The sequence below is a fragment of the Trichosurus vulpecula genome, chromosome 1 (genome assembly GCF_011100635.1).
Source record: "Trichosurus vulpecula isolate mTriVul1 chromosome 1, mTriVul1.pri, whole genome shotgun sequence".
Taxonomy (NCBI): domain Eukaryota; kingdom Metazoa; phylum Chordata; class Mammalia; order Diprotodontia; family Phalangeridae; genus Trichosurus; species Trichosurus vulpecula.
This window is the reverse complement of record NC_050573.1, coordinates 514,627,932-514,654,142: the sequence shown is the minus strand read 5'-3', so window position 1 is coordinate 514,654,142 and position 26,211 is coordinate 514,627,932. Positions and strand designations below refer to the sequence as shown.

General features: G+C 37.0%; 1 protein-coding gene across 3 annotated transcripts in view; it reads right to left on the bottom strand.

Moving 5' to 3' along the window:
- APC (APC regulator of WNT signaling pathway) overlaps positions 1–26,211 on the bottom strand; it is a 135,649-nt gene that overhangs the window by 49,439 nt on the left and 59,999 nt on the right. For all 3 annotated transcript variants that reach the window (XM_036740971.1, XM_036740969.1, XM_036740970.1), the window contains 5 exons: positions 25,414–25,615; positions 17,252–17,360; positions 14,473–14,586; positions 9,060–9,143; positions 981–1,085 (listed from right to left, as the gene is read on the bottom strand). In XM_036740971.1, the coding sequence (XP_036596866.1) occupies positions 981–1,085; positions 9,060–9,143; positions 14,473–14,586; positions 17,252–17,360; positions 25,414–25,615 (614 nt within the window). The remainder of the gene's footprint in view (positions 1–980; positions 1,086–9,059; positions 9,144–14,472; positions 14,587–17,251; positions 17,361–25,413; positions 25,616–26,211) is intronic.

The window sequence follows — 26,211 nt, the reverse complement described above, 5'->3', positions numbered from 1 at the left end:
TACCAATATTACTAAATTTTGCCTCCCGTAACACATTTCTCCTATGCGTACAAAAGAAAATTGGGCTAAAAGACATTTTAAAAATGTATTAAACCTAAAGCATTATTACATACAGAAATCTGATGCCGTGTTAAGAAGTAAAGCCACAGTCTAGTATAAAAGAGATTAAAATTGTTTCTATTTTTAATGTATACTAGAGAATTACTATGAATACTGATTTTGGTATTAAAACTTCACTGAAATATTAGAAGTACAATTAACAAATTCAAGAATATTTTCTTAAGTAACAACAGATTTAAAATTTTGATAACAATGAAAAATTACTTTAAGACTGTTAAATTGAGAAAGTTTCTGAATAGCATCTTATTAGAAAACTAAAAATTTAAGACATCAGAATGTTAAAAGATTTAATATGAAAAAGGTTAATTACTTCCTTATATAAAAGATAAAAAGCTGACAGAAAAAAAAAACCAAAAATTTTCATAAATTTGAAAATTATTTTTAAAGTGATTTTATTTTCAATTCTAGGCTCACAAAGTCCAGAAGTAGAATGGAAAACAAGAATGATGATGTAAATGCCTCATTATAATAACCTAATAATAAATACTTTATGCCATATTTTTGATAGATGGAGACAAAATTGTTCTAACCAAGGCAAAATAAATAGTTCAAACAACATGGTTTAAATAATTTATATTTAATAATATATTCAATATTTAATTATATAACATGCTTATAACTTCAGATTAAATTCTGGATACTATTTCATCTTTTTTTAAAAAATACCGAAGATGACTAAAACATCCCTGGTAGTTGTGAGTACAGTCAGTGCCAAAAAAACCCCCCAGACTTTTAGCTTTTGAAGAAATAAACAATCTCCCAAACCCAATAATTTAAAGTATTCATGTTATAATAAAATACGAATTAACCATGCTACCATTTTAAGTATCCAATTTCATTAAACAAAATGATTCATTTACCTGACTACTACCAGAAGGTGCCATGCTGATTTCTGCTGCTCCTGGGCCTTCATTCTGCCTCTCTGATTCATGGGAGATGGCATCAGGCTTGTTCTGAGATGCCCTCTAATAACAAGAGCTTATATCATTATATACAGAAACAGAATCTATACTTCATCATTCTATTGCTTTAAAGTACTGACTGCATTAGTTATATGTATTTAGAAAGACACCAAACTATACTTTATATTTGATAATTAACAACTGACTGCCTCAACAAAACTGCAAGATCAAAGTAAAACATGCTAAGTATTACTTAGAAGAGAAAGGATTTTCTGAGGCATTCAGAAATACCACCTTCCACCAGCTGTGTGCACATCATTATCAGGAATAGAAGTGAACTGGATAAATAACTGTCTTCCCTTCCCTTTAAAATCATAAGATCCATGTATTTAGTGGGGCTGCTTTTTGGATGATTTGTACCTCACAGGCAGAGAGCTTGATTAATATATTAATTTATACAGTACATATTTTTCACCAAGAAAAATTCCTAGAAAATCTTTAAAGAACTTTAAAGACTAAAGATGAGAAATTTCCATTCTGATATGAATTAAAAGCTAAAACAGGAAAATTTTATTATATGTCACATGAAATACAAATGATAGTATTCAATGAAATAAAAAACACCACTTCCCATACAGTAGTAATACTAGCATTCATACAGCAAGTTAAGGTTAGCAAAGCATTTTATACATAATACTTTAATCCTTGCAACAGTCCTGTGAGGTGGGTGTTATTATTATCCTCATTTTACAGATGAGGAAACTGAGGCTTGTGAAAGGGTGACTAGTCCCAGGTCACCCAGCTAGTAAGTGCCTGAGGCAGAATTCAAACTCAGTTCTTCCTGACTCCAAGTCTGATGCTCTAATACCTTTTCTGTACATTTGAAAGTATAATTTATCATTTGTACAGGAATAATGATATATGCTTCACTCTAAGCAAATCTAATACAAAAACTAATCTAACATAAAAAAAGAAATTTGCAAAAGATAAATTAATGAAGTACATTCACACTGTAAAAACGTTTTTTAGTCTTTATAAAATATTTTACTTAAGAGTCCTTTTAAATAGCAAACTTCCATATACATTTAGAACTGGTCAAAATATCATTTTTTAATGAACTTTTTCAGCACGACTATATTGCAGAAGGTAAGTGTACTCATAAATGATTAGTACTTTCAGTGTCAAAGTCACAGAATCACAAAATGTTGAACTGGAAAGAAGTACAAAGAGGATCTTGTCAACTCTTCCTAGAGACGAAGAAACTAAAGAAATAAAGTGACCTGCCAAAGGATTCCAGAGCTAATTACTGGCAGACCTCAATCTCATAATCGCCTTCTCTGTGTTCATTCCACTGAACCACCCTGCTCTTAATAAATGTGTATACAGCTTATTGGAGGCTCACTCCCCGACATCTTGGCTGTGCGACCTCTCAGGGTCCCTGGCAGTTCTAATTCTATGTAGTAAACAAATGGAATAAACCATGCAATTCAATTTTTATAGAACCATTAAGTAACCGCTTTCTTATAGTATGTACACACCACAGATGGGACTTAATACATCTAATAAATAAAAGTAATAGATATATGGCTATGTCTGGGAATGAGTGGAAGGTTAGATTAACCAGACACATATGTTCCAAAGGACAGAATTTTTTATCCATGTTTCTTAGATTAAAGCAGTCAAAAAGCTGGTTGTGCTCACTTGGATTCTTGAACCTGTCTAACAGTGAAGTTGTTTCTTTCCTCCCTAAGACAACAGGGTCTGGAGCTGGTGCAGCCTAAGGCAGCTAAGTAAGTAACAATGGAGGTGACTGCCTCAGTCTTCTCTTTTTTCCTTTATTCTCTCACTTCCTTTTTGTTTTTGTTTTTCTTTTTGCCCTCTACCTATTCTTTATTTTATTTAATGTTTTATTTTCCTCCAATTACATGTAAAATTTTTTAACATCTGTTTTTTAAAACTTGGGGGTTCCAAATTCCCTCCCTCTTTCACTTCTCCTGCAATGAGAAGGCAAGCAATTAATGTAAGTTATACATGCGCAGTTATGTAAAACATATTTCCATGTTGTATATTTCAAAAGACATGTTGCATATTGTAAATTGTATATTGTTCCATATTGTATATTGTAAAAGACACAGTGTAAAAGAAAACAGACAAAAAAAGAAAAATAAAGAAAAAGTATGCTTCGATCAGCATTCAGACTCCATCAGTTCTTTCTTTGGACATGAATAGTATTTTTCATCATAAGTCCTTCAGAACTGTCTTGGATCACTGTATTGCTAAGAATAGCCAAATCATCATCATACAATATTACTGTTACTGTATACAGTATTCTCTTGATTCTGCTCATTGCACTTTACATTCAATTTAACTCTCTCCAGGTTCTTCTGAGAGTACCCAACTCATCATCTCTTATAGCACAATAGTATACCATCACAATCACATACAACAACTCGTTCAGCCATTCCTCAATTGACGGACATTACCTCCATTTCCAATTCTTTGCCATCTAAAAGAGCTGCTATGAATATTTTTTGTACCTATAAGTCCTTTTCCTTTTCATTTTTATCTCTTTGGGATACAGACTCAGTAGTGATATTGCTTGGTCAAAGGGTATATATGGTTTTATAGCCCTTTAGGAACAATTCTAAACTACTCTACAAAATGGTTGAATCAGTATACAACTTTACCAACAGTGCCTTAGTATCTCAGCTTTCCCACATCTCCTCCAACATTTGTCAAATTCCTTTTCTGTCACATTAGTCAATCTGATATGTGTGAGGCAGTGGCTCAGAGTCCTTTTAATGTGCATTCCTCTAATAAAGAGTGATTTAGAGCATATTTTCATATGACTACAGATAATTTTGATTACTTTGTCTGAAAGCTGCTTGTGGATATCCTTTAACACATTCATCAAATGAGGAATGGCTCTTATTTCTAGAAATCTGACTCAGTTTTCTATATATTTGAGAAATAAGGTCTTTATCAGAGAAATTTGCTGTGAAATTTCTTTTCACAGTTATGATTACAATGTATTTCCCTCCATCCTATTTTCCTCCTGTTTATCCTTTTCTCTCTCTCTCTCTCTGTCCTTTCACTTTGTTCATTTTCAAAAATGTTCACCCTACCTACTGTTCAGGCACATCAGTGGAAATTATCCACTAGCTGCTTGGCTTCATTATCAGCACTTAGAATTAAAGAAGCTGCTTACATCTAAGGTTTGAACAAATCCTCTCAGGGCCTCTATTGCACATATTCTCATTTCCTGGCCAGGACTAAAAAGCTACCAGAGTTTCTTTTTCTAAAGTACAGGGCACTTCGTGGATTTTCTTCTCATGTCACTGGAACTTTTTTTTTTGGCCAGGGTTCCTCTCTTAGGTTCTCCTTCACTCTTCTCAGGAGATAGTTTTGGGTTTTTTGGTTTTGTTTTAAATCTTACACTGAGAGAGGGCTTGCTTTGTCTAAGTTGCTTAGTTCAAGGAACAAGCTGTCTCTGTCTTCATTCAGCATTTGTCTCTTTACAACTCTCATAGTATGTTGTATCTTTCCTTTATTTCTATTCTAGTTTGCATTATAATTATTTCTGAGTAAACTTACACAGGCTACCTATTAAGTAATGAATTGTCTGGCCAAGGCAACTTACGAAACAAAGATAAAGGGGAAGAGATTTCTGGTTAAGGTAGTTATGTATAGGAAAGGATGTAGAAGAGTCAGGTTCTCTTTCACACACTCCATCAAATATATGAAAAAGGCTCCTGAGAGAGCAATGGTAAAGAAAGCCAAAGAGAAATACAAGAAAACTGCTCTATCAAAGTCCAAAACTGCACAAAAACATGGCTAGAAGGCTACAGATGCCTGGAAGGGGAGTTGTACAGGAAAGCCAGATGGAGCTGCAGGAAATGAAACCTACTGTGCTGAGCAAGGATTTTCCAAAAGGTTTCAGTGCAGATCTTAGCTTTAATAATTGAGGCCTGAAGTCCCAGGTTGTTAGAAGGGAAGCAGAATACAGAGCCAGTTCCTATATGTCACTGCACAGGGAGACAGGGCCCAAGTGTGCATTCCTTGGAGCACTGGGTATCAAAAAAGGAGAAAGGATCAATTCAGTGCCTGGGCACCTGCACTGTGAGACTTGCAAGAGGCCAGGGAGTAGTGTGTTCTGTAACACCTGACTAGGGGCCTCTCTGGGGTCACATCAAAAGAACCAATTCTTTTTGTTTTTTTGGAGGGGGGAAGGCAGGGAAATTGGGGTTAAGTGACTTGCCCAAGGTCACACAGCTAGTAAGTGTGTCAAGTGTCTGAGTGAACTCAGGTCCTCCAGACTACAGGGCCTATCCTCTACTCACTGCACCACCTAGCAGCCCCAAAAGAACCAATTCTTGAATGGGGATCATACAAGGAAAAGGAGAAAGAGATGAGCCAAAGCTAGCTCCTACAGTGGGCCACCAAGAAGGAGACTGAGACAAAAGCCAGGGACTGAGGAAGAGAATATCAGCCATGCCCATAAGAATGGCAGTGGCGTCCAGACTAGAAAGGAGACAGGACCAAAAAAGAGCCAGACCATCCCATCCAAAAGTGGGGGTTGGGGTAAGCGCTTGGATCTGGCACCTATCTCAATCCAAAAACTGAGGCTAGATATCAGTAAATAGAAGAAAACAATGAAGAAATGTTATGGGTTAAGAGGAGCCCAAAAGGGTAAACCTGGAAAAAAATAACTCCAGAAGTTCAAATAAAGTTTCACAGAAAAAAAAATGGCTTACTAAGGATAACAAAAGTGAGGAAAAGAAATGAAGACTTAATAGAAAAAAAGTAAGTTACGTTTGATTTAAAAAAAAATAACCTGAAAATTTAAGAATCATCGAATTTCTTGAAAACCACGAACAAACAACAAATCTATTTAAAAAAAAAATAACTCAAGGTCCTGTCTAGTCCTAATATAGCATGACTTTACTCTCTCAAATCCCATTCCCACCAAGATACTGAATTCCCAGAGCCAGGGACACTTAGAGAGACAGGTGAGAAAGAAGAACGTTCCAGGAATATAGAACGACTAATGCAAAAGAAGAAACTTCCTAAAAGATGGAGTGTTGTGAGTGAGGAACAGGCAAGTAGTCAAGTATATGGAGGGAAGTAAAGTGTAAGAAGCCTGGAAAGTTGGGAAGAGGCCAGGCTGTGGAGAGTTTTAAATGCTATCAAAATACTACTCAAAATTTTACACACACACACACACACACACACACACACACACACACACACACACACGTTTTAAATGCTAATCAAAACATTAATCAAGATCACACTTGATCCTGAAGGTAACAAGAAGCCACTTCCATTTACTAAGAGGGGCATGACATGGTCTGGACCTAAGCTTTAGAAAATTCACTTTGGCAGCTAATCGGAAAATCAACTGGAACAACAAGAGACTCGAGGCAGAGAGACCAATCAGGAGGCTGTGTATTTTTAATAGTTCAGAAAAAAAGGCCTAAATTAGATGGTAACTATGTGAACGAAGAAAAGGGAAAGAATATCAAGAAGAGAAAGAGATATCTGAGATCACTGAAGAGGTGGCCACGGCTTTTTGTTTTGCCTGTGCACTGCGCTCCCCAGTCCTTCTGATTACATATGCTGAGGGTAGGGAGCAGGTTCCCACTTAAAATGATTAACTCTATGGGTGTTTGAGCAGACTGCCCAGGACAGTAAATAAAGTGCCAAATCCAGCATTCCCTGGTTGGTGTTGACTGTCCTGTAGAAATTAGAATGCCAGTGTTAGGCAGGAACCGAAATGGTTCAGTATAGTTAGCAATTAGAGACAGAGATCTTGGCCTTCAAGAACCATGAAATGAAACCCCAGAGGTAGCTAGCAGAGATGGTGGCAGGTAAAAGGATCTCTCCTGATGGAAGTGGGGACTGACAAGCCTCAGTCAGGAAACTACCCTATGATCCAGAGGTTTTGTTCCCCTAGAGATAGCAGAAGCAGATCTAAAGCGGGGAAGATACCCTACACGAGGAAAGGGTTAGGTGGGCCTTCTCAACCTAGGAACATGGCTGCACAGGGTTCAAACAGAAACCTGATGAGTAGCTGGAGCAATGTCTGCTGAGGATGTAGTTTAACAGAGCCAATGTTGAGCTGGTTTTTCAGGTGACTTCCATAGGATAAGGGAGGTTTTTGAAGGCCTCTTTTAAATCTAATCAGCTAGATTTATTAGTGCTTCCAGACAGGGAATGTTCTTTGTCCTTTTTTTTGGTTGTTGAGATGTAGAGTTGTTCATACCTGGTACCATAAAGATGAACTCCTTTTCATGTCATTTCTTCTGAAGATCTGCAAGGGAGGGGGGTGAAGTTCCTAAAGGAAATGGTTTGATAGATGGGATCTGTGCAGAATGGGGGGATGTGAAATGACAGGTGGGGCAGGGGGTGGAGGGGAGATCAACTGCCACATTATAAGGCAAGACTGCCTCAGGATCCAGCAAACTGCAGATGTCACCTTTTGGGTAGGGCCCTATCAAAATGAGGGCACCTAGGAGGCACAGTGGATAGAAGACTGGGCCTAGAGTCAAGAAGACTTGAGTTCAAATCCAACTTCAGACACTTACTACCTGTGTGACTCTGGGCAAATCACTTAATCCCTTTTGCCTCAATTTCTCATCTGTAAAAAGAGCTGGAGAAGGAAACGGCAAATGACTGTAGTATCTTTACCAAGAAAACCCCAGATGGGGTCATGTTTAGTCATGACTAAACAACTATCAGAATGGCTTCAGACTTTAGTTATGTTGGAGCAAGTCTGGACAGTTGTGACTTGAACAAATATTATGGAGAGTGTGAATAGGGGCTCTGGGGATGAAGAAAGGACTCACAAAAGCCTGCATAGAAGGGAGAAGGCAATGATACCCTCTCTTGCAGGCAACTTTGGATCCGACTCCTTCAGCAGAAAGGCACCAGGGGCTCTTCAGCTCAATCTAAAGTTAGAGAATCCTTTAAAGGCCCTCTCGTCCATACGATCAATCATGAGGAGCCATAGAGGGAAGACCATTAAGGTGCATTTTTCTTGGATTCTCCATTTCAAGGAAGGGCCCAAACCAGCCATCTTTCATTCTCCAAACTTAGCTCTAGAACCCAGTTACCTCCTAACTCTACTATGAGCACCTTCTCACACTGGTAAGTTCTTCTAGGAGCTCCATTTTGGGGAAAGGCCTCAGAACACAATCCTTTATTCCTGGATTCAGCCACTTTATTCCTGAATGGACACTTCTCCCTATCTGCTGCTTTTTAACCATGACATATCCCTTAGGTTCCTAGTTGGCACTGGAATACTTGGCTAGACAGGCCATAGATATAACCCAGTATGGCAACTTTCACGTTCCTCGGAGAAAATTATTAATTTTACAATACTCTACAGTATTCCTTTGACTAAGGGATTTTCCAAGGGCACGTGGGGTCCATGAACTTGTTTTCAAAATCCATTGTGATAACTACATTTCAAGCTAATTATTTTTCTTTTTAATACCATGTATTTTATTTTATGCATTTGAAATTATTATTTTGAGTAGTCCACAGCTTCACCGAACTGCCAAAGGAGTCTATGACACAAAAATGGTTAAGAACCTCTGTCCCATATTATTTAAAATATGATTCAGTTTATATCCAACTTTTTAGGAATATAACTAAAGTACAGGATAATTTAGGAATTCGTGGGAATGTCTACTCAAGAAATAGTTCACTCACTGACAGAAAGCATCCAGAGCTATTATCTCTGATTAGGTGTAAATAAATTAGATATAGCTTATAGTAGTATATTAGCTACATCAAAGTAATCTTATATTACTTATGCACTATGACTACCCAAAGATAACAGAATAAAGTAGCAATTACTTTTATTATTTCTCTAACTAGGTCCAAAGCAGAATAAACATTGAGATACTATTATAATTATTGGATCCCATAGCTGTCAGTCTGTATAATCATGTTTTGTTATTAATTTTACCATTTAAAAAACAAAAGCCCACCCATATTTATTTACATAGTGCAAAAAAACAGCTTACTAACCTCTGCTTCTGCAGGTTGGGACTGTAATAACTGTCGTATACGAAGTATGTCTTTCTCAATTTGCTGAATTCTAGCCACTCTTAGCTAAAATAAAATAAGCGATAAAATTATATACATATACACACAAACTCACATTGTAAAAATATAATTGTATAAACTATATCATGGTTGTTTTGACAAGTTATGGCAGATCAATTAATTCTTTCATGCCTCAGGCATGAAATAAAATATAAATGCCCACACATTTATGAGCAGAGACAAGTGTCAGCTCAACTTATATTATCTTACATTTTCTACACTAGAGACATTCTCCCAAAACCTCAAAGTGAGTTCATAAAAGTTAAATTTTGTTTTAAAGAAGGAATTAAACATTCAAAGGTAGCTTTCAATAAGTAAATCCATTGGAAAATAAGTCATCAGAAGTAGGTTTATCTTTTACTTCAACTGGACTTCACTTTTCAGTTTACTTAAACCAGGACATACTTTTATTAAGAAAAGGATTTGAAATTTTAGTTTGCATTAATCATACCGCGCTTTGAAAGTAAAATTTAGCAGCTTCTTTTCTCTCAATACAAAATCATTGACATATACTTATTTTTTCCTTCTAGATTATGACTGTACTTATCATTTCCAAAACTAGTATTACAATGGGGATTGAAATGTTGGATAAAAAAGGTAATTAAAAAGGAGCTAAACTAAGCAGGAACAGTCAGAATGTTAGAACTATAAGAGATTAGGGTGAAAGAAGCCAATCTAACATTTGTATTTAACAATTAAGACTTTTCTGTGGGCCAGGTAGCGCAATGGATAGAGTACCAGGCCTGGACTCAGAAAGACACATCTTCCTAAATTCAAATCTGACTTCAGACACTTACTAGCTGTGTGACCTTGGGCAAGTCACTTAACACTGCCTCAGTTCCCTTATCTGTCAAATGAGCTGGAGAAAGGAAGGGCAAACCACTCCAATTTATCTTTGCCAAGAAAATCCCAAATGTGGTCATAAAAAGTCAGATAAGACTAAAAATGACCCAACAACAACAATAAAGGATGATTTCAGGCCTAGTATAAACGTCATTTTGGGGAAGCTAGGTGATGCAATGGATTACCATGAGTCTTTAATGACTAAACAACCACCACAGATGAAGAGAATAGTGTCACTTGAGTAGTCAGGTCAGAAGTCAAATTAGGAGTGATTAACAAAGTGAGGGTAAAGGCAAAGAAATGGAGGCAGTAAGTACAGATTACTTTTTCTAAGGAATCTGGCTATGAAGGGAGATGGGGAGACTGGAAGAAAAACAGAGAACTCATGACAGATATCAAGGTCCACTGAGAGGGATTAAGGACATACATTTGAAATGGCTGTTGTGTGTGACAATAAAATGTTACTCAGGACCTTTTCCAGCTTTAAATGTATGACTCGTATGATCTCAAGGCTTCAAGACTCAGCTCAAGAGGCCTTTTGAGGTTTGAGGACTTTCCTGATTTACCCAGCTACTAGTGCCTTTCTGTTCCTAGGCTTACCAACCATCTGTTGGTGTATGTTTTGGACACGTGCGTGTTCTCTCCCTGATTAGAACATAAGCTTCTTAAGAGTAAGGACCATTCCACTTTTCTTTTTGTATCCTTAGTGCTAGCATAGTGCCTAGTATATACGAGGAATTTCATAAATGCTAAATGATTTATTATCTCATTTTGCCCTACATCTTTTTGGGGATATATCAAACATTTATAGAGTTCTGTAAAGGATCGCTTTGACAGGCTGGATGGTATAGCAGTAAAATTGTAATTTAACTGTTAGGGTCATTTTAATTATATTTTGAGCACCAAATACTCCTCTAAGCTATTAAAGTTGTTCTTTATGTCTTTAAATGGCACTTTGGAAATGAGTCTGGTTTCAACTTCAGGGAGAAAGATGCCACTCTTAGGATAAGCTCATCACTTCTAAACTTAACATTGCGCTGCTAAGCCTAGATGGAGACCAATTCCCTCAGCCTCTTCTCTACCCTAGTTAGAGGGTTGGAGAGCGGAGTACCAAACTCCTCCCAAAGCCTGCCTTCCTTTGTAGAGGGCATAAACTGGATCCTCAGTTCTCTCCACTTTGCCATCTGCTGCTCTGTCTGGTTTAAACTCCATCAAACAACATACCCCACTGGTGTTCTTCCACCCCTCCAATCCCTGTTTTCCCGACTCCTTTTTGGGAGTTGTCTCCCCCTTTACACTATAAGCTCTTTGAGGACAGGGACTGGTTTTTTTTTAAGCACAGTGCCTGGCACATAGCAGGGATTTAATAAATATTTATTGGATTGGATAAATATTTTGTGTGCGTTGGTAACTGATTTCCAAATATTTATGCATTCTGCAGTTATTTTGAATGAGACTTTCTATTATTGCCTCTTTAATTCTGTTATTATTACACAGAAATGCATTGATTTGTGAGGGGTTATTCTGTAGCCTATAATTTTCCTGAAACTGCTATTTCAATTAGTACTTTTGATGATTCGTTAGGATTTTCCAAATAAACCATAATACTACCAGAAACAGGAATAGTTTTATCTCTAATTTGCCTATTTCTACATCTTTAATAGTGTCGTCTTATACAATAGTTGTTCTTTGTTTCATCCTTTCCTGGTTAAGGCAATAGTACTGTATTTGTCTCATAATAATAATTTGAGGCAGTGCTTTCTTAATTTCTGAGAAAACTTCTGTAGTAATGGTACTGCGTTCTTTAAAAGTGTGATAGAATTCTGAGACTGCAATAACATCAGAAGTTTTTTCTTTGGTAATAGTTAATTCTATTTCCTTTTCTGGGATTTGATTATTTAAGGTCTCTTCTTGGTCTCCTTTTTGTTTGGGCAAAAGGTATTCCTCTACTTCTTTGGTGTTTGCAATTTCAGTAGAATATGGCTTATGTATTTCTGATTGGGGTGTGCTGGTAAAGGTTTAATAACTGACCCACTGAAAAAAGCGTACTTTTGTACACTTGAAAAATGTACACTTTGAAAAAATGTACACTTTTAAGTTTGATCTATATAGTTGACATTTTCTCCATCACTTTTTTAAGGACAATGAGTGAAGCAATAAATCAAGCCATGACTTGTAATGTTTGCTGGTCTTCAATTGTATAAATGTACACTCTGAAAATTTAACTATCAGCTCGGTTTCAAGCTGGTTCAAGCACATCCCAGGTTCTGACCATTCTTTTTATTTCTTCTGGTTTTGTTGTGATTTTACTATGTTCATTTGGTATTGTGTTGATTTGATTTTCCAGCCCTACTAGCAATTGCGTGCACAAGCTCTCTCTCTCTCTCTGTTTTCATTTCTAAACTCTTTGAGAAGGCCAATGCCAACTGTCCACTTCTTTTCCTCTCACTTCTTAATTCTACAGTATGGTTGCTGATCTCATCACTCAACTAAAACTGCTATATCCAAAGTTACCAATTATTTCTTAATTGCTGAACCTAAAGGCCTTTTCTCAGTCTTTATCCTTCTAGACTTCTTGGGAGCCTCTGATAACTGCTGATCACACTGTTCTCCTTGATACTCTTTTTGATTTAGAAACCTTTAACATGACACTGTTCTCTCCTGGTTTTCCTCCTACCAGTCCGATCTCTCCTCAGTCTTCTTTGTTGGATCTCCATTCAGAATATACCCACTAACTATACCTATATGTCAATACTCTGTCCTGGACACTTTTCTACCTCTGTATTATTTTGCTCAGTGATCCCATCAATTCCTATGGATTCGATTATCATCTCTACAAAGATGATTCTCAGATTTACTATATCCAGACATAACCTCTCTCCTGACTTTATCTCATACCTCTAATTTCCAATTAGGGGTCAAACTCAAAATGTCCAAAACTGAACTCAATGTCTTTCTCTACCAAACCACCACTCAAACATCCTTATTTCTATCAAAGGTACCCAAACATTTTCCCAGTTACCTCAGTTGGCAATATCAATGTCACTTTGGACTCCTTACTCTCTCACCTCCCATATCCAATCTGGTACAAAGTCCTATTGATTCAACCTTTTCAACATCTCTTGTATATGCCTGCTTCTCTGCTCTGACACTACCACAATCCTGATATAGGACCTTATCACCTCATTCCTGGACTATTATAATAGCTTTCTAGTTGGTCTCCATTCGGTTATCGAAGTGATCTTTGTGAACTACTGCTAGATTTGGGAATTAAAAGTTAAAAAAAAATTTCCGGAATTCAAAGTGTTAAAAAAAAAAAAAGGAATGAGTATCTTAATATAATTATTTTTCTTCTAAGATTTACTTTTTTTTTAAAGCATCACTGTCACTTTCCAACACTACCATCCAAACTCTTTTGTAACAGAGGAAAACACTTGAGCAAAACAAACATAAACATCAATCATATTTGAAAGGACATGCAGAATTCCATATCTGACTCTCAAGTGACATTTTAAACTCAATATTTTTCCAACAAAATTTTTTGTGTGTTTACTAAACTAATTAAAACAAGATTCTCATATGGCAATTTGAAAGTTTATTTGTCCATTTGTAAAGAGGTTTGATATTTTTGAGGCATTTATGTAAAAAGTATATACAGAAATATCTACTTCTGAATTCCAAAAACTTCAAAAATGTCATGACTTTAAAAACATAACATTGTTTATAATATTCAAAGGTAAAATTACCTATCAACTAAAAAAACCCCAACATTCTAGTAAAACTCCAATGACTTTCTAAACTAAATAGGTAGAATTTGTTGTAAATGGCAAGCAAAGTGGGACTTTTTGCTGTTTTTTTCTTTTGGAGTGCTTCTTAGCACTAGGCAACCAAGTGCCTTTGATTGAGCCTTGCCTTTGTTTGTTACCTTTTGCTAACTAGGTGTGAAGCCCCAAGCCCACACCCTTTTGCTGAGTAGATGTGAAGCCTTTGGGCCCTAAGAAGGGTATATATACTCAGAGGTTAGCATTTTATTTGAGGCTCACTCATTGGAAGAGCATTCCTGTGATTTTGCCAGACAAGACTTTGCGTAGCCATTAAGGAGCCACCCGGCAGGTGTTGGTGCTTCTCTCTCTGGTAACTATGTATGTATAGCTTTGGTCAGACAGCTAGAAGCCTGTCTGTTGATTTGTGGTATTTGCTCCGTTTATATTTTCTCTTTTTGTATTTGCTCTGAAGTTCAGGGTGCTGACATTTTCCCTGAACTAAGTGAATGATACACGTGTGTTTAATTAAAGTGAGATTGTAAACCCCTTTAAAATTGCTTTCCTTGGAAAAACAGATCAAAGAACCTGTGCTAGTAGCCCTCCTGTGTGCTGGTGTTATTGGTCTTGTTGTTGGCCTTACACCTCCGCAGCAGCTGCAGCCAACATTGTTATTACATTTGTATAGTCATAAATGTTCCAAAAAGTAAAATCTAGTACTTTAAAATTACCTGTGCTCGTTTTTCCATATCCTGGCAAGTACCTAGCTGTTCTTCCATTGCAGCTCTGATCTGTCTTGCTTCATACTCCAATTGCCTCCTAGTCATATCTGTTTGCAAAGAGAACTGGGATGGGTAGCATAGGAAAGAAGTGAAGGACAGAAAAAAATATTTTGAAAAGTCATTAGTGTATGAATTTTTACACTAAAGAACAAACAATAATGAAATGAAGAGGTAAGAACAGTCAATAAATTTGCAAATTGGGGTGATATATCTATGTATCTATATGTATGAGAAGATAGTCAACTGTCAGTTTGAGAACCTTATGGTTTAATTATTTAGGTATGCAAAAGAAAGTAATAACTAAGTCTAGTTCCCTTTGTGAAATACAAGAGTAAAATCCAAATGTATTTATTCTTGACCACCAATTATTTTAAATAAAAGCATATTTCTTATTTATAACAAATCCTCAGTATCCAGTAGTATTATTTGTAATTGTATATAACTGAAAGTTCAACAGTTGGGCAATGGTTGAATAAACTGCAGTTATCTAATTTAAGGATACACCTAGGTATGGATGTGCTACTGGGTCCTCCAAGTCTACGTCAGTGGTAATACAAGCTCTGGCTCCTCCTACTCAAATTGAAAAGGCTTCTAATACAGTCTTGGAGCTCTTGGCAATAGAATACATGTTTGTTATATGAAGAATTAATCTACATTCAAAGGCAAATCACTAGGAGAGGCTGCCATGGTCAAAGACCTTACACTAAGATGGTGGGATTTTTGAAGCAATGGAAAAAAAATAACAATCGAATTAAAAACAATTCTGATATTTTCTGAAATGGTAAAAAATGTTTTTAAAGATCCCTATCCTAGACAGGAAAAATGATTTTTTAAAAAAATTTACCATTAAGAGTGATTTGAGATAGGCTGAGGGTATACAAGACTACAGTAGAAGCTAGCTAATGTGATTCTAGTTTCATAACAAACTAAATAAAATGGGATGGCGAAAAATGACAGACACAGACCCGGTCACAAAACCTCATAGTTAGAAGGGGCACTAAGGGGCTATTCTCATTGATCATTTATAAGAAGAATCTCCTTTACAACATAAATGACAAATGATCCACTATCACTCACATGAAGACTTTTAGTGAGAAGGAAAACCCACAATCTTAGAAGGCCACCCATTATCCTCTTGGATAGTTCTAATTGTAATGAAGTTTTTTCCTTCTCTACAGTAGTAAAAAGGAAGATGAGAAAGGACATAAAATTTTCTTCAATGGATTACATTACAATATGAACTATATAAGAAGAATAGTATTTGAAACATGCCACTCTCACTTCCTAGTTCTGTCTCTGAAATCAAGCAAAAAAGGTCAAATAATTCCTCTTCCAAGGGACAGCCCTTCAAACACTTAAAACACAAAGCTACCAGACTTCCTCTAAGTCTTTTCTTCCCACAGATTAACATAAAGGAATGATAAATGATACCATACGCTTGCTATATATGTGGCAGGCACTGTGCTGAGTGCTGGGGATAAAAATACAAGTAAACAAAGCAGTTCCTGCCCTTAAAGTGCTTACATTCTAATGAGAGAGGATAATATGTGCAGAGGAAGGGACTACATGGATTGTGGCATGGTTTAGAAATGGCTGGGTAGTGATGTGTTTGGTTCTAGTCATGATCAGATGAAAGTTCACCTATCAGATTCCAGGGACAGAGGACAAAGTTCTGGAGAGAAAGAGATGACGATAATGGTCAAGTGTAGGCATGGTTGACAAACAGCCAAGAAAGTATAGCCCCAATTCCTTTAAATGATCCTGTAAAGGAGGCAACTGAGGCACACTGAGATGCTGATTGTTTCTGGAATCTCTCCTAAAATGTGGTACTCAGAATTGAATACCATAGTCTAGATATAGCTTGCAAGGGCAGAATGGAGCTATCTCCCCACCCTATCTTTGGTTTTTTGGATGTTTTCTACTAGGATACTCATATTGTTTTCAATCTGTTATCTAGCCACACCTCCTCATCTCAGATTTTTAAACATTCAATTATAATCCCTCTTATTCCTATTCAGGAATGTGCTAGTAAATGTTTAATAACTAGATCCCTGGTGGGGGAGGAGGAGGAGGAAGGAAACACCCAACACACTTTTAAATTTAATATGAATTATCAACATTTTCTCTATCATTTTCTTAAATCTAGACAATCAACAAAACAATAATTTAAGCTCTGATTTACCCATTGCCAAGGTATAAATGTTCACACTGAAAGTTTAACAGTCCCCAGGAATCAGTTCTAGCTGGCTCCAGCATATCCCTGGTCCTGTGAAATTTCATCTTAGTAGATTCAGACAAATGTTCTAATTACTGGGTTTTTTTTTTTGGATCCTGTTTTGCAAAACATAAACTCTCCCTCTCTTAGCTTTCTGACCTACAAATTTAATAAGTATACTACTTGTCTTTACACAAGATGTGGCTAAAAAAATGAAAAGGGTGAAGCACAGAACCCTACAGCATTCTACCCACAGACACTTACAAACTGACACCAAAATATGAATAATTACTCTTTAGCACAACAATTCGAATTCACTCAACTGTAATACTATTTGAAAGTGATGGCTTCTTTCAGAGCTGGAAATGAGAGTAGTTTCTTTAAAGAGCAGCTACACTAATAACTTACATAAATAATTAGGACAGATACTGTCAAATATACATTAACATGGCTATTACCTATATACAGAACAAGTTACTGAATCTAATTAAGTCAGACTGCTTAATTACTTACATTTTCTGTTAAAGGAAGACTATCTATTCTTTTAGTTAGGTTTTGAAGTTGAGCATAATACCAATCTTTTTCTTTTTCTTCTTTTTCAAGTTCTGCAAGTAGTAGTGATCTTTAAGAAAAAAAAGTTAGTAACAAAACATAAAGCCAATTCAGAACACATATAAAATCTACCACATCACATTAATAGCAAGTTTTTAAAATTGAAGTATTAACAATGGAGTAATATGATTAAAAAATTATTTCCAAGGAAGACTTTAAATTATAGGTATTAACTTTAAATTCAATAAGCACTTATTTCATATTTGCTACGTGTAAAGCCCAATGCTCTGCCCCCTTACTTCCATTTCTAATTTTCCTGGTTTCCTTCAAAATTCAGCTCAAAGCCCACTTTCTGCAGGAGGCCTTTCTTTGTCCTCTCAGACGATAATGTCTTCCTCTCCAGACTGCCTTTCATCTACTCAGTATGTATCTTGTATGCAAACAGTTATTTATGGATTGTCTTTTATATTAGAATACATGTTCTTTAAAAGTAAGGACTATTTTTTGTTTTTCTTAGTTACAGAAGTACTTAGTAATGTACCTTACACATGGTGGGTTGGTTGTTGCCCTTCATGCTCCAAAAGGACCAAAGTGACATCATTATGACAGGATCAAGGTACAGTGTGTCCAACTATGGCTGATCAGACCAATACAAGCTTGAAAGGCTCTATTACAGATTAGACACAAACAATCCAATGAACATTTGGAGTAGAGATGTCCCTAAATTTGTCCATCTCGCATTTCTTTTGACCTACTGCAATTCTGCTTTACTCATAGAGCATAGCACCTTCTTTGTTGTGGGCATGCCATGCTGGGCAGTCCTGTACCAGTGCCTCCCATGTCTCATAATCAATGCCAAAATTCTTCACTCGGAAGTGTTGTATTGCTTCTTCTGATCGCCATGTGAGCACCTGCCTTGTGTGAGTTCTCTATAAAAGTCTTTTAGGCAAACATATGTTTGCCATTTGAACAATGTGGCCAGCCCATCAAAGTTGTACTCTCTGTGGCAGAGTTTGAATGCTTGGCAACTTAGCTCAAGAAAGGACCTTATCTTGCCAGGTGACCTTCAGAATCTTCCTAAGACAATTCAAATGGTGCTGTATACTGTCCAGGTTTCACAGGTGTACAACAATGAGGCCAGCAAAATGGCTCTGTAGATCTTCAGCGTGGTAGGTAGCCTAATACCCCTTCTTTTCTCCCACTTTCCTTTGGAGCTTCCCAAACTCTGAGCCAACTCTGGCAATGCATGCATCAACCTCATCATTTATGTGGACATCCCTGGAACATATACTGGCCAAAAGTAAGTGAACTTATCCATAATATTCAGAATTTCTCCATTTGCTGCAACTGATGGTTCTGTATATGGATGGTGTGGTGCTAGCTGGTGGAGTATGTGTATTTTCTTGGTGTTAACTGATAGGCCAAAATTAGCAAGAGCAGCAGAAAACTGATCCATACTCTGTTGCATCTCAGCCTCAAAGGTCACATTGAGTGCACAGTCATCTGCAAACAAAAAAGATCATGCACCAACTCTCCCTCTCCTTTAGTCTTCTTTCTGGCATTTTCAAGTTAAATAATTTACCATCTATGTGGCAGCTGACCTTGATGTCACTGTCGTCCTCTTAACATCACAGAAAACATCATGGAAGCAAGCACACAGCCCTGCTTCACTCTACTGTTGACTAGGAAAGCGCAAGACCATTATCCACTACCCAGAACTTGGGCAAGCATGGCATCAAGAAACTGATATACAATACTGATGAACTTCCTCAGACAAATAAATTTTGACATAATTTTCCACAAACCTTCACCACTTGGCCAGATCAAGCCTGTTCTGCTCCTGGCATTTCTCCCAGTTGTCAGGTATAAAACACCATATCAACAATTTTTCAGCCTTTCTGAAGCCACACTGGCTCATAGGTACATGACCACATGACAAGACGATCCCTCTCTTTTTACTATTAGAAGACACCCTGCTTTCCAGAGCTAAGGCTCAGCAAGCAAACTGAGCCCTGAGCTTGGCATAACAATACTTTGCGTTCCTCCTCTGTATAAACTCTGATGTAACAAAGTCACAGAATTGTTTTACACCAGCCTTTAATGGTCCCTGAGCTCAGACAAGTACCCGAAGTGACCATGTTCTGGCCATGAAGCCCTGCTATGAACTCAAACTTGCTTCATTGTTGCTGTTACCCCCTCACAGCTCCAGCTGACTGCCTGTTTCTTTGTCCAGCCACTACTATTATGCATCAAGGCTCAACCTCACTGCTTTGGGTCTCCTCGGTACTAGAGCAGACACTGGCACACATCTAGTTTCCCCCAACAGAATAAAGTTTTTTGTTGTTGTTTATAACCACTGCGAGCTCTTTGGTTTTATTTTTATTTCTCAGAGTTAGCAGACAGGGTGTTAGCTCTGTGAATTCTTTGGTAGTTTTCATAGTTAACAGTAGTTGCATAATCTCTGTGACTCTTTTGGTCATTTATTTTCAGAGTATAACACATCTTCGAGGAGAAGGATCAGCCAATTAAGGAGGACTCTGGCAAGAATCTTGCCAGCAATGATTAAGAGAGACCTCCCTCTGATTTCCTTTATAGAGATGGACAATGCAGGCGTCCTTGAACTACAGAGGAATAATTTCCTCTTGCCATATATCCAGGAAAATTTCAGTCAGCTTTTGTATAAGCAGTGGATTCCCTGCCTTATAAAGCTGGAAGAGAATAGCTGGAATAGAATCAGCATAGGTGAGGAGACCGATGGCATTTAAAAAGTCTTCTTTAATTGGAAGTTTGGCTAGAGAGAGACTGACTTCAACCTGAGGATGTGACTTCGGCATTGATTGATGACGGTCTGTTGAGAACACTACAGAAGTATTCAGCCCATCTTGCCAGGATCATGTCCTTATCACTAAATAATGTGGCTCCATCAGCACTATTACTCCTATTCTCAGAGAGCTTATATTCTATATTACCACATGTAAAAATATAAGTAAAAAGAGATAACCTAAGGCAGGAGAGAGCACTAACAACTAGAGAGATCAGGAAAATATTCCGTAGAAGGTGGCACTTGAGCTACAATCTGAAGGAATTCAAGCACTCTAAGAGGTGAAGGTAAAGAGTGCATCCTAAGCATGGAGGACAGTTTGTGCAAAAGCAAGGAGACAGAAGAAAGAATACAAAGTTTGGAGATGAACAAGTAGGCAACTGAGCTGGAATACATAAGGAGTGAAGGGAAGTTAAGTAAAATAAATTAGGACAAGCAGGCTGGAACCAGAATGTGAAGCGTTTTAAGAGCTAAACTGCTTGCATTTTATGCTAGAGGCAATAAGAAGCCATACTGAAGATCCTTGAACAAGGGAAGGCATAGTCACAACTTTTGTTATTGATAGAATGGAGCTAAAATATAAACATAAGAAAAACCAAGTAGATAAAGAATGTATATTATCCAGACTAGGATGTGAAGGTGGATACGTTGCCCACAATACAAACAATAAACTAGATCTGGAAGAGTGCTTTAGATGGTATAAGGAAAATTGCAGCTTTTCTCACTCAAACAAGCGCCAACAATTTAAAAATTGATATTCTTTTAGAGATATTTGGCTGAGTCATGGAAAACTATAAATACCAAAAAATTAAAGTTTCGTGTCCTCAAAGAACAATGGAGGGGCATGTAGTGCGTATGTGAAGACTAAAACTTACTGCCAACAAAGAATTGTGCAGAGACTGAATAAAGTATATCGATCATTTGATTGCTAGATCTGTGACTGGAAAGGAAAGACTACCCATGAATTGCAAGTGACAGATAATTTATGCACAGCCCATATGTTCCAATATTCATGCAATGTCAAACAGTACAGCAGACAGAGCAAATGCTCTGTAGTGAGATGATCTGGGGCAGATCATTCAACTTCCCTAGACCATAGGTTCCTCATTTCTAAAATGAAGTCATTGAGGTCCCTTCCAGCTCTCTATCTATGATCCTATGTTCTAGAAGAAGTTCCCAAGCATAGTAAGTAGACTTCCTATGAAGCATTCAATACAGGAAACTGCACAGTATGAGTGGATACGCACAAAGTATTCACACTGATAAGCTCACAGGCCCATCAAAATTAATGCCTAGAAAAAGCAGGAGAAAATTTATGATGAAGATGAGAAGCCCTGGGCTCATCTTAAACTGTTTTTACAGTGGCATAACTTAACTCAGATGATAATTATCCTCCATGTTTTTTCAGAAAAATAATTGATAGGGATAAGTAGAATGCAGGAATTCACACTCATCTGTCATCTACTACATATCAGATTTAACTTTCAATTATTGTTAGATCAAAATCTTCCCTTTAGTCTTTTATTAAAAAAAAAATCAGTAGACTATAAGAAAAATGTCATTTGCTAAAATTTAAGACAATTTTTCTATTTCTGCCAGAGTATCAGATATCTCAAATTAAGAATATTACCTACAATTTATAAATATATTAATTTAAGAAATGAGAACATGAGCTACTAACTGAACAAAGGTCCAATTCAATCATGTATTTTTCGCCCACTAGATATGAAAAAACAGTATCAAAATTACTCTTCTATTATTGTGCTTTAAAGAAGCGCTAATATTTAAAACAAAACGACCAAACAAGAAAGCTAACAAGCACGTGTTGTGTGTGTGTGCGTGTGTGTGTGAGAGAGAGAGAGAGAGAGAGAGAGATGCAACCGCATTCTGGAATACCTTTGCAGACAAGGATTCCACTTCCATTTATCTCTTTGTAGGGGCATTCTTTCCCTACTTCTCTAAGGTTTTTTAACCTTAATTTCTCCTATTTATTATCTTTGTTTCCCCTCTCCAGTTTTATTCTAATCTCTCTTGTTTAAAGTCTTGCTAATGGAAAGCTCATAGGACTAATAGTTGGAAAAGAAGAATTCAGTTCCCCACTCTGGTAAATAAATAGCAGCTGCGTGACCTTGAACAAGTTACTTCCTCTCTCTTGTGCCTGTTTCCTCATCTGTAAATGATGAGGGCTGAGCTGTAAAGTCCCTTCTAGATTCTAAGATTACATTCTACTGATGAATAAGTGTAATACAAAGACTCACTAATATCAAGTATCATATAACAAAAATTTGGTTAAAAAGGATATTAAATGAAAATAAACAATGGTTTAACTCTTTAAGAGTCAAATTTTATTTCAGTTACAAATCTAATACACTAGAGTCAAAATCCACTATTTCAGAAGCAGCTGGAAATTTAGCAGCTACTTAGATCACCACTAGCAATATCATATTAAACATGAACAATGTGCATTATCATAGAGATCTATATCAAACAAGTTTCAAGCGATGCCCATGGCCTATCTTTCCTTGCACTGTAACAGGTCTTTCACGCCTCTTCCTGTGAGATCATTTACCCCTTACTTCTCTCTTCCCTGTTTATCCAGTGCAATCCTCTTTCCCACCCCTTAATTTTGTTTTTTTGGATACCAACCCATCAAAGTCAACTTATACCTGCACCCTTGCCTATGTATACTTCTTCTAACTGCCTCAGTGGTGATAGTTCTTAAGGGTTACAAGTGTCACTTTCCTATTTAGGGATGTAAACAGTTTAACCTTAGTGAATTCCTGATGTTTTCACTTTCCTGTTTACCTTTTATCTTTCCCTTGAGTTTTGTATTTAATAGTAAAATTTTCTGTTCCACTCTGGTCTTTCCATCAGGAATGCTCAAATGTCCCTATGTCATCGAATATCCATTCTCCCCCGCAAAGGAATATACCCAGTTTTGCTAGGTTGGTGCTTTTTTGTTGTAATCCTAGCTCCTTTGCCTTCTAGAGTATCAATTCCAAGCCCTCTGATCCTTTAATGTACAAGCTGCTAAATCCTGTGTAATTCTGACTGTGGCTCTATGATATCTGAATTGCATTTTTCTTCTGTGATTTTTTTGTACATCTTTTTCCTATTTTTTTGTGCTTCCTTTACCAAGTTATTGACTTTTTTTTCATGATTCTCTCCCGTCACTCTCACTTCTTCCCAAATTTTCTTCCACCTCCTATTAAATCCTTTTTGAGTTCTTCCAGCAGGTGTGTGATACCGGGGAGGGGAGGGGAGGGGGGAGGGATGCAGGGGGGGGGTGGCTGAGAGGGGGAGTGTGACATCAGTTCACGTTTTCCTTTGAGGCTTCACAAATAGGTATTCTGACATTGTTGTCCTCTTCTGAGGTTGTTTTGATCTTTCCTATTCCCACAGAAACTTTCCATGGTCAGGTTTGTTGTTATTTGCTCATTTTTCCAGCTTATTTGGGACTTTTAATTTTATGTTAAAATTGGACTCTGCTCCTGAGGTGAGAAGAACACTGTCCCAAGCTTCCTGTAATGGCACAGAGACTCGCTGCTGGCCATGAGGCCTTGCCATAGTCCTGCTGCATCAGAGCTGGGGGACTGAGAGCTAACCTGGGCCGGGCCTCACCGCTGGCTTGCTGGGGTTTGCGCAGACATCACCTGCATTGCGCTGCGCTTCCCCTGTACACCTGTGAAACAGACCTTTCCTGCCAACTTCTAAGTTTTCTTGGGCTGGAAAAATTGTTTCACCCTGTCCTTTTGTTGCTTCTGCTGCTCCAGAATTAACTTTGAGGCATTATTTCATAGTTGTTTGGAGGTGAATTTGAAAGAGTTCAGGTCAGTTCCTGCCTTGTTCCACCATCTTGGCTCCGACCCCTATCACTGGTATTTTATTCTGTTTACTCATTTTTCTAGCCTTTCTTCTTAAATTGGAACTCTGAGATCAGGGTCAGGCCATTACAACACATGGAAGGAATGGAAAGGTCTCTGTTTATCCTATTCTGCATTATCTGTGGTCTTGGTAATAAGTGCTGTGCCCTTCAACGATCTCAGGAATGGCTCAGCCCTGTGTCTAGGTGGCCTATGTGAGGTAGTCTCATTCAGGGCTCTGAATTTTGCCCTCGTAGTTTGAGTTCCAAAGGTTCCAAAGCTCTGGTTCAAGGTAAGAATGACAGCTAGCTACAGGATCCTGGGCTTCTTTGTTAGTTTGTGTCAGGCTCTCATTTTCTTGCCCTTGTCACACACCTTCCCTAACTTACCTGAGTAAGCAGGAAGACTTCTGTAAACTACATACTTAGGTTAGATTTTTTTCTGTAGGGAGCTGGTGGCACAGTAGATAGAGTGCTGGGCCTAGAGTAAGGAAGATCTAAGTTCAAATCTAGCCTCAAACACTTAAAAGCTGTGTGACCATGGGCAAGATACTTAATGTTTACCTCAGTTTGCTCAACTGCAAAACAAGGATGACATAAGTACCCATTCTGCAGAGTTGTTGTCACAATCAAATAAGATAGCACTGGTTTGAAAAAAATATTTAGCTACATGCCTAGTACATAGGTAAGCACTATTTAAATACTTATTCCTTCATTTTTCCCATATCCTTCCCCAAGACCTGCAAGCTTTTGGTTGTCTTTTTGTGTGTATATGGGCTGGTCTTTCTCCTTGGATTCCTTGATCATTAAACAATCTAGTTATATTTTCTCTTCTTTTTGCAATAAAAAAGGTTTATTTTCTTTCTCTTCAACCAGCTCCCCCACTCTCTCCTCCAAATTAAAACAAAAGAAAAATCTACAAAACCCTTGTATCTAATGTCTGTGATCAAGCAAAACAAATTCCTAAACTGGCAATATCCAAAAATATACATTACTCTGCATCATGAATAGCATCATCTATCAGGAGATAGGATGAATATTTCAGTATTGATCTTGTGGGATAATAATTGATCCCTGCATTGATCAGAATTCTAATGTCTTTCAAAATTGTTTGTCTTGACTATCTTATTCTGGTTGTGAAAATGATGTTATTTTTTCAGCCTTGTTGGAGTAACTGTGGAAGAGCTGGGCTCTTCTGCTTTCAATTAATCTGCTAAAATGAGGAGAATTATACGTTTCAATCCTGAGCACCAGTATTTTGCATTAGTTACCCATTAAAAAATGTTTCTCATAAAAGTCAGCTGAAATGGTCAATGGCAGCAATTTATATTTTCTCTAATAAAATGACAACTGGAAAATAATAGTGGTAATGAAATAAGAATATGCGAAATACTTTAATTTTGTTATAAATACACATAAGAATAAAATATTGTAAATTACCTTTCTTTTTCAAGTTCTTCTAAATATCCAGTGCTTTCTCTGCTTCCATTCACAAAACCTCTTCTTGAAAAGGACCCCATGGGTACAGGACTGCACTCTCCTGAACGACTTGATACAGATCCTTCTCTACTTCCATAGGAACGAATCGACATCTTTGGCCGAAGCTTCACTCCAGGGAAATTACTGCTCTCTAAGTTGAGTTCTGAAGCATAAAGAGACAATCTTTACATAACACTTACTTTAAATTATCCAAAATGACATAAAAGTTATTTTGATTTGAAAGTGAAATATTAAGTAAATGCCATGACCCTGCTCTAACAGGTTAAAAAAATTAATTGCTAAATAAAGTTCTTCCCCTTTTTAAAATTTACTTAAAAAAAATAACACCTTTGGAATATTTTTGGAGAATAATTTGACTGCATACAGTGAAAGCTGCAACATTTAAGGACCTGAGTAGAACTTTAGAAAAACTGTAGATGATAGATTACTAAACAGGAACAGAAAGGAATTACTCAGCTGTACCCAGTATCTTTATGAAACTGACCATGTTCTGGGGCATAAAGACTTCACCAGAAAATGCAAGAAAAAAACTGTATTTAGTAAAAGGATCTTTAGGAAAGAACAAAAAGAAATTGAAGACTAAATAACATAATTCTAAAGAATCAGTGGGTCAAACAGCAAATTATAAAACAACAAAAAAATCTCAACAAAGAAAATTACAATAATGAGACAAAACGTAAAACTAAAACCATTCTGAAAGGAAAATGTATAGTCTAAATTGTTTTCATGAACAAAAGA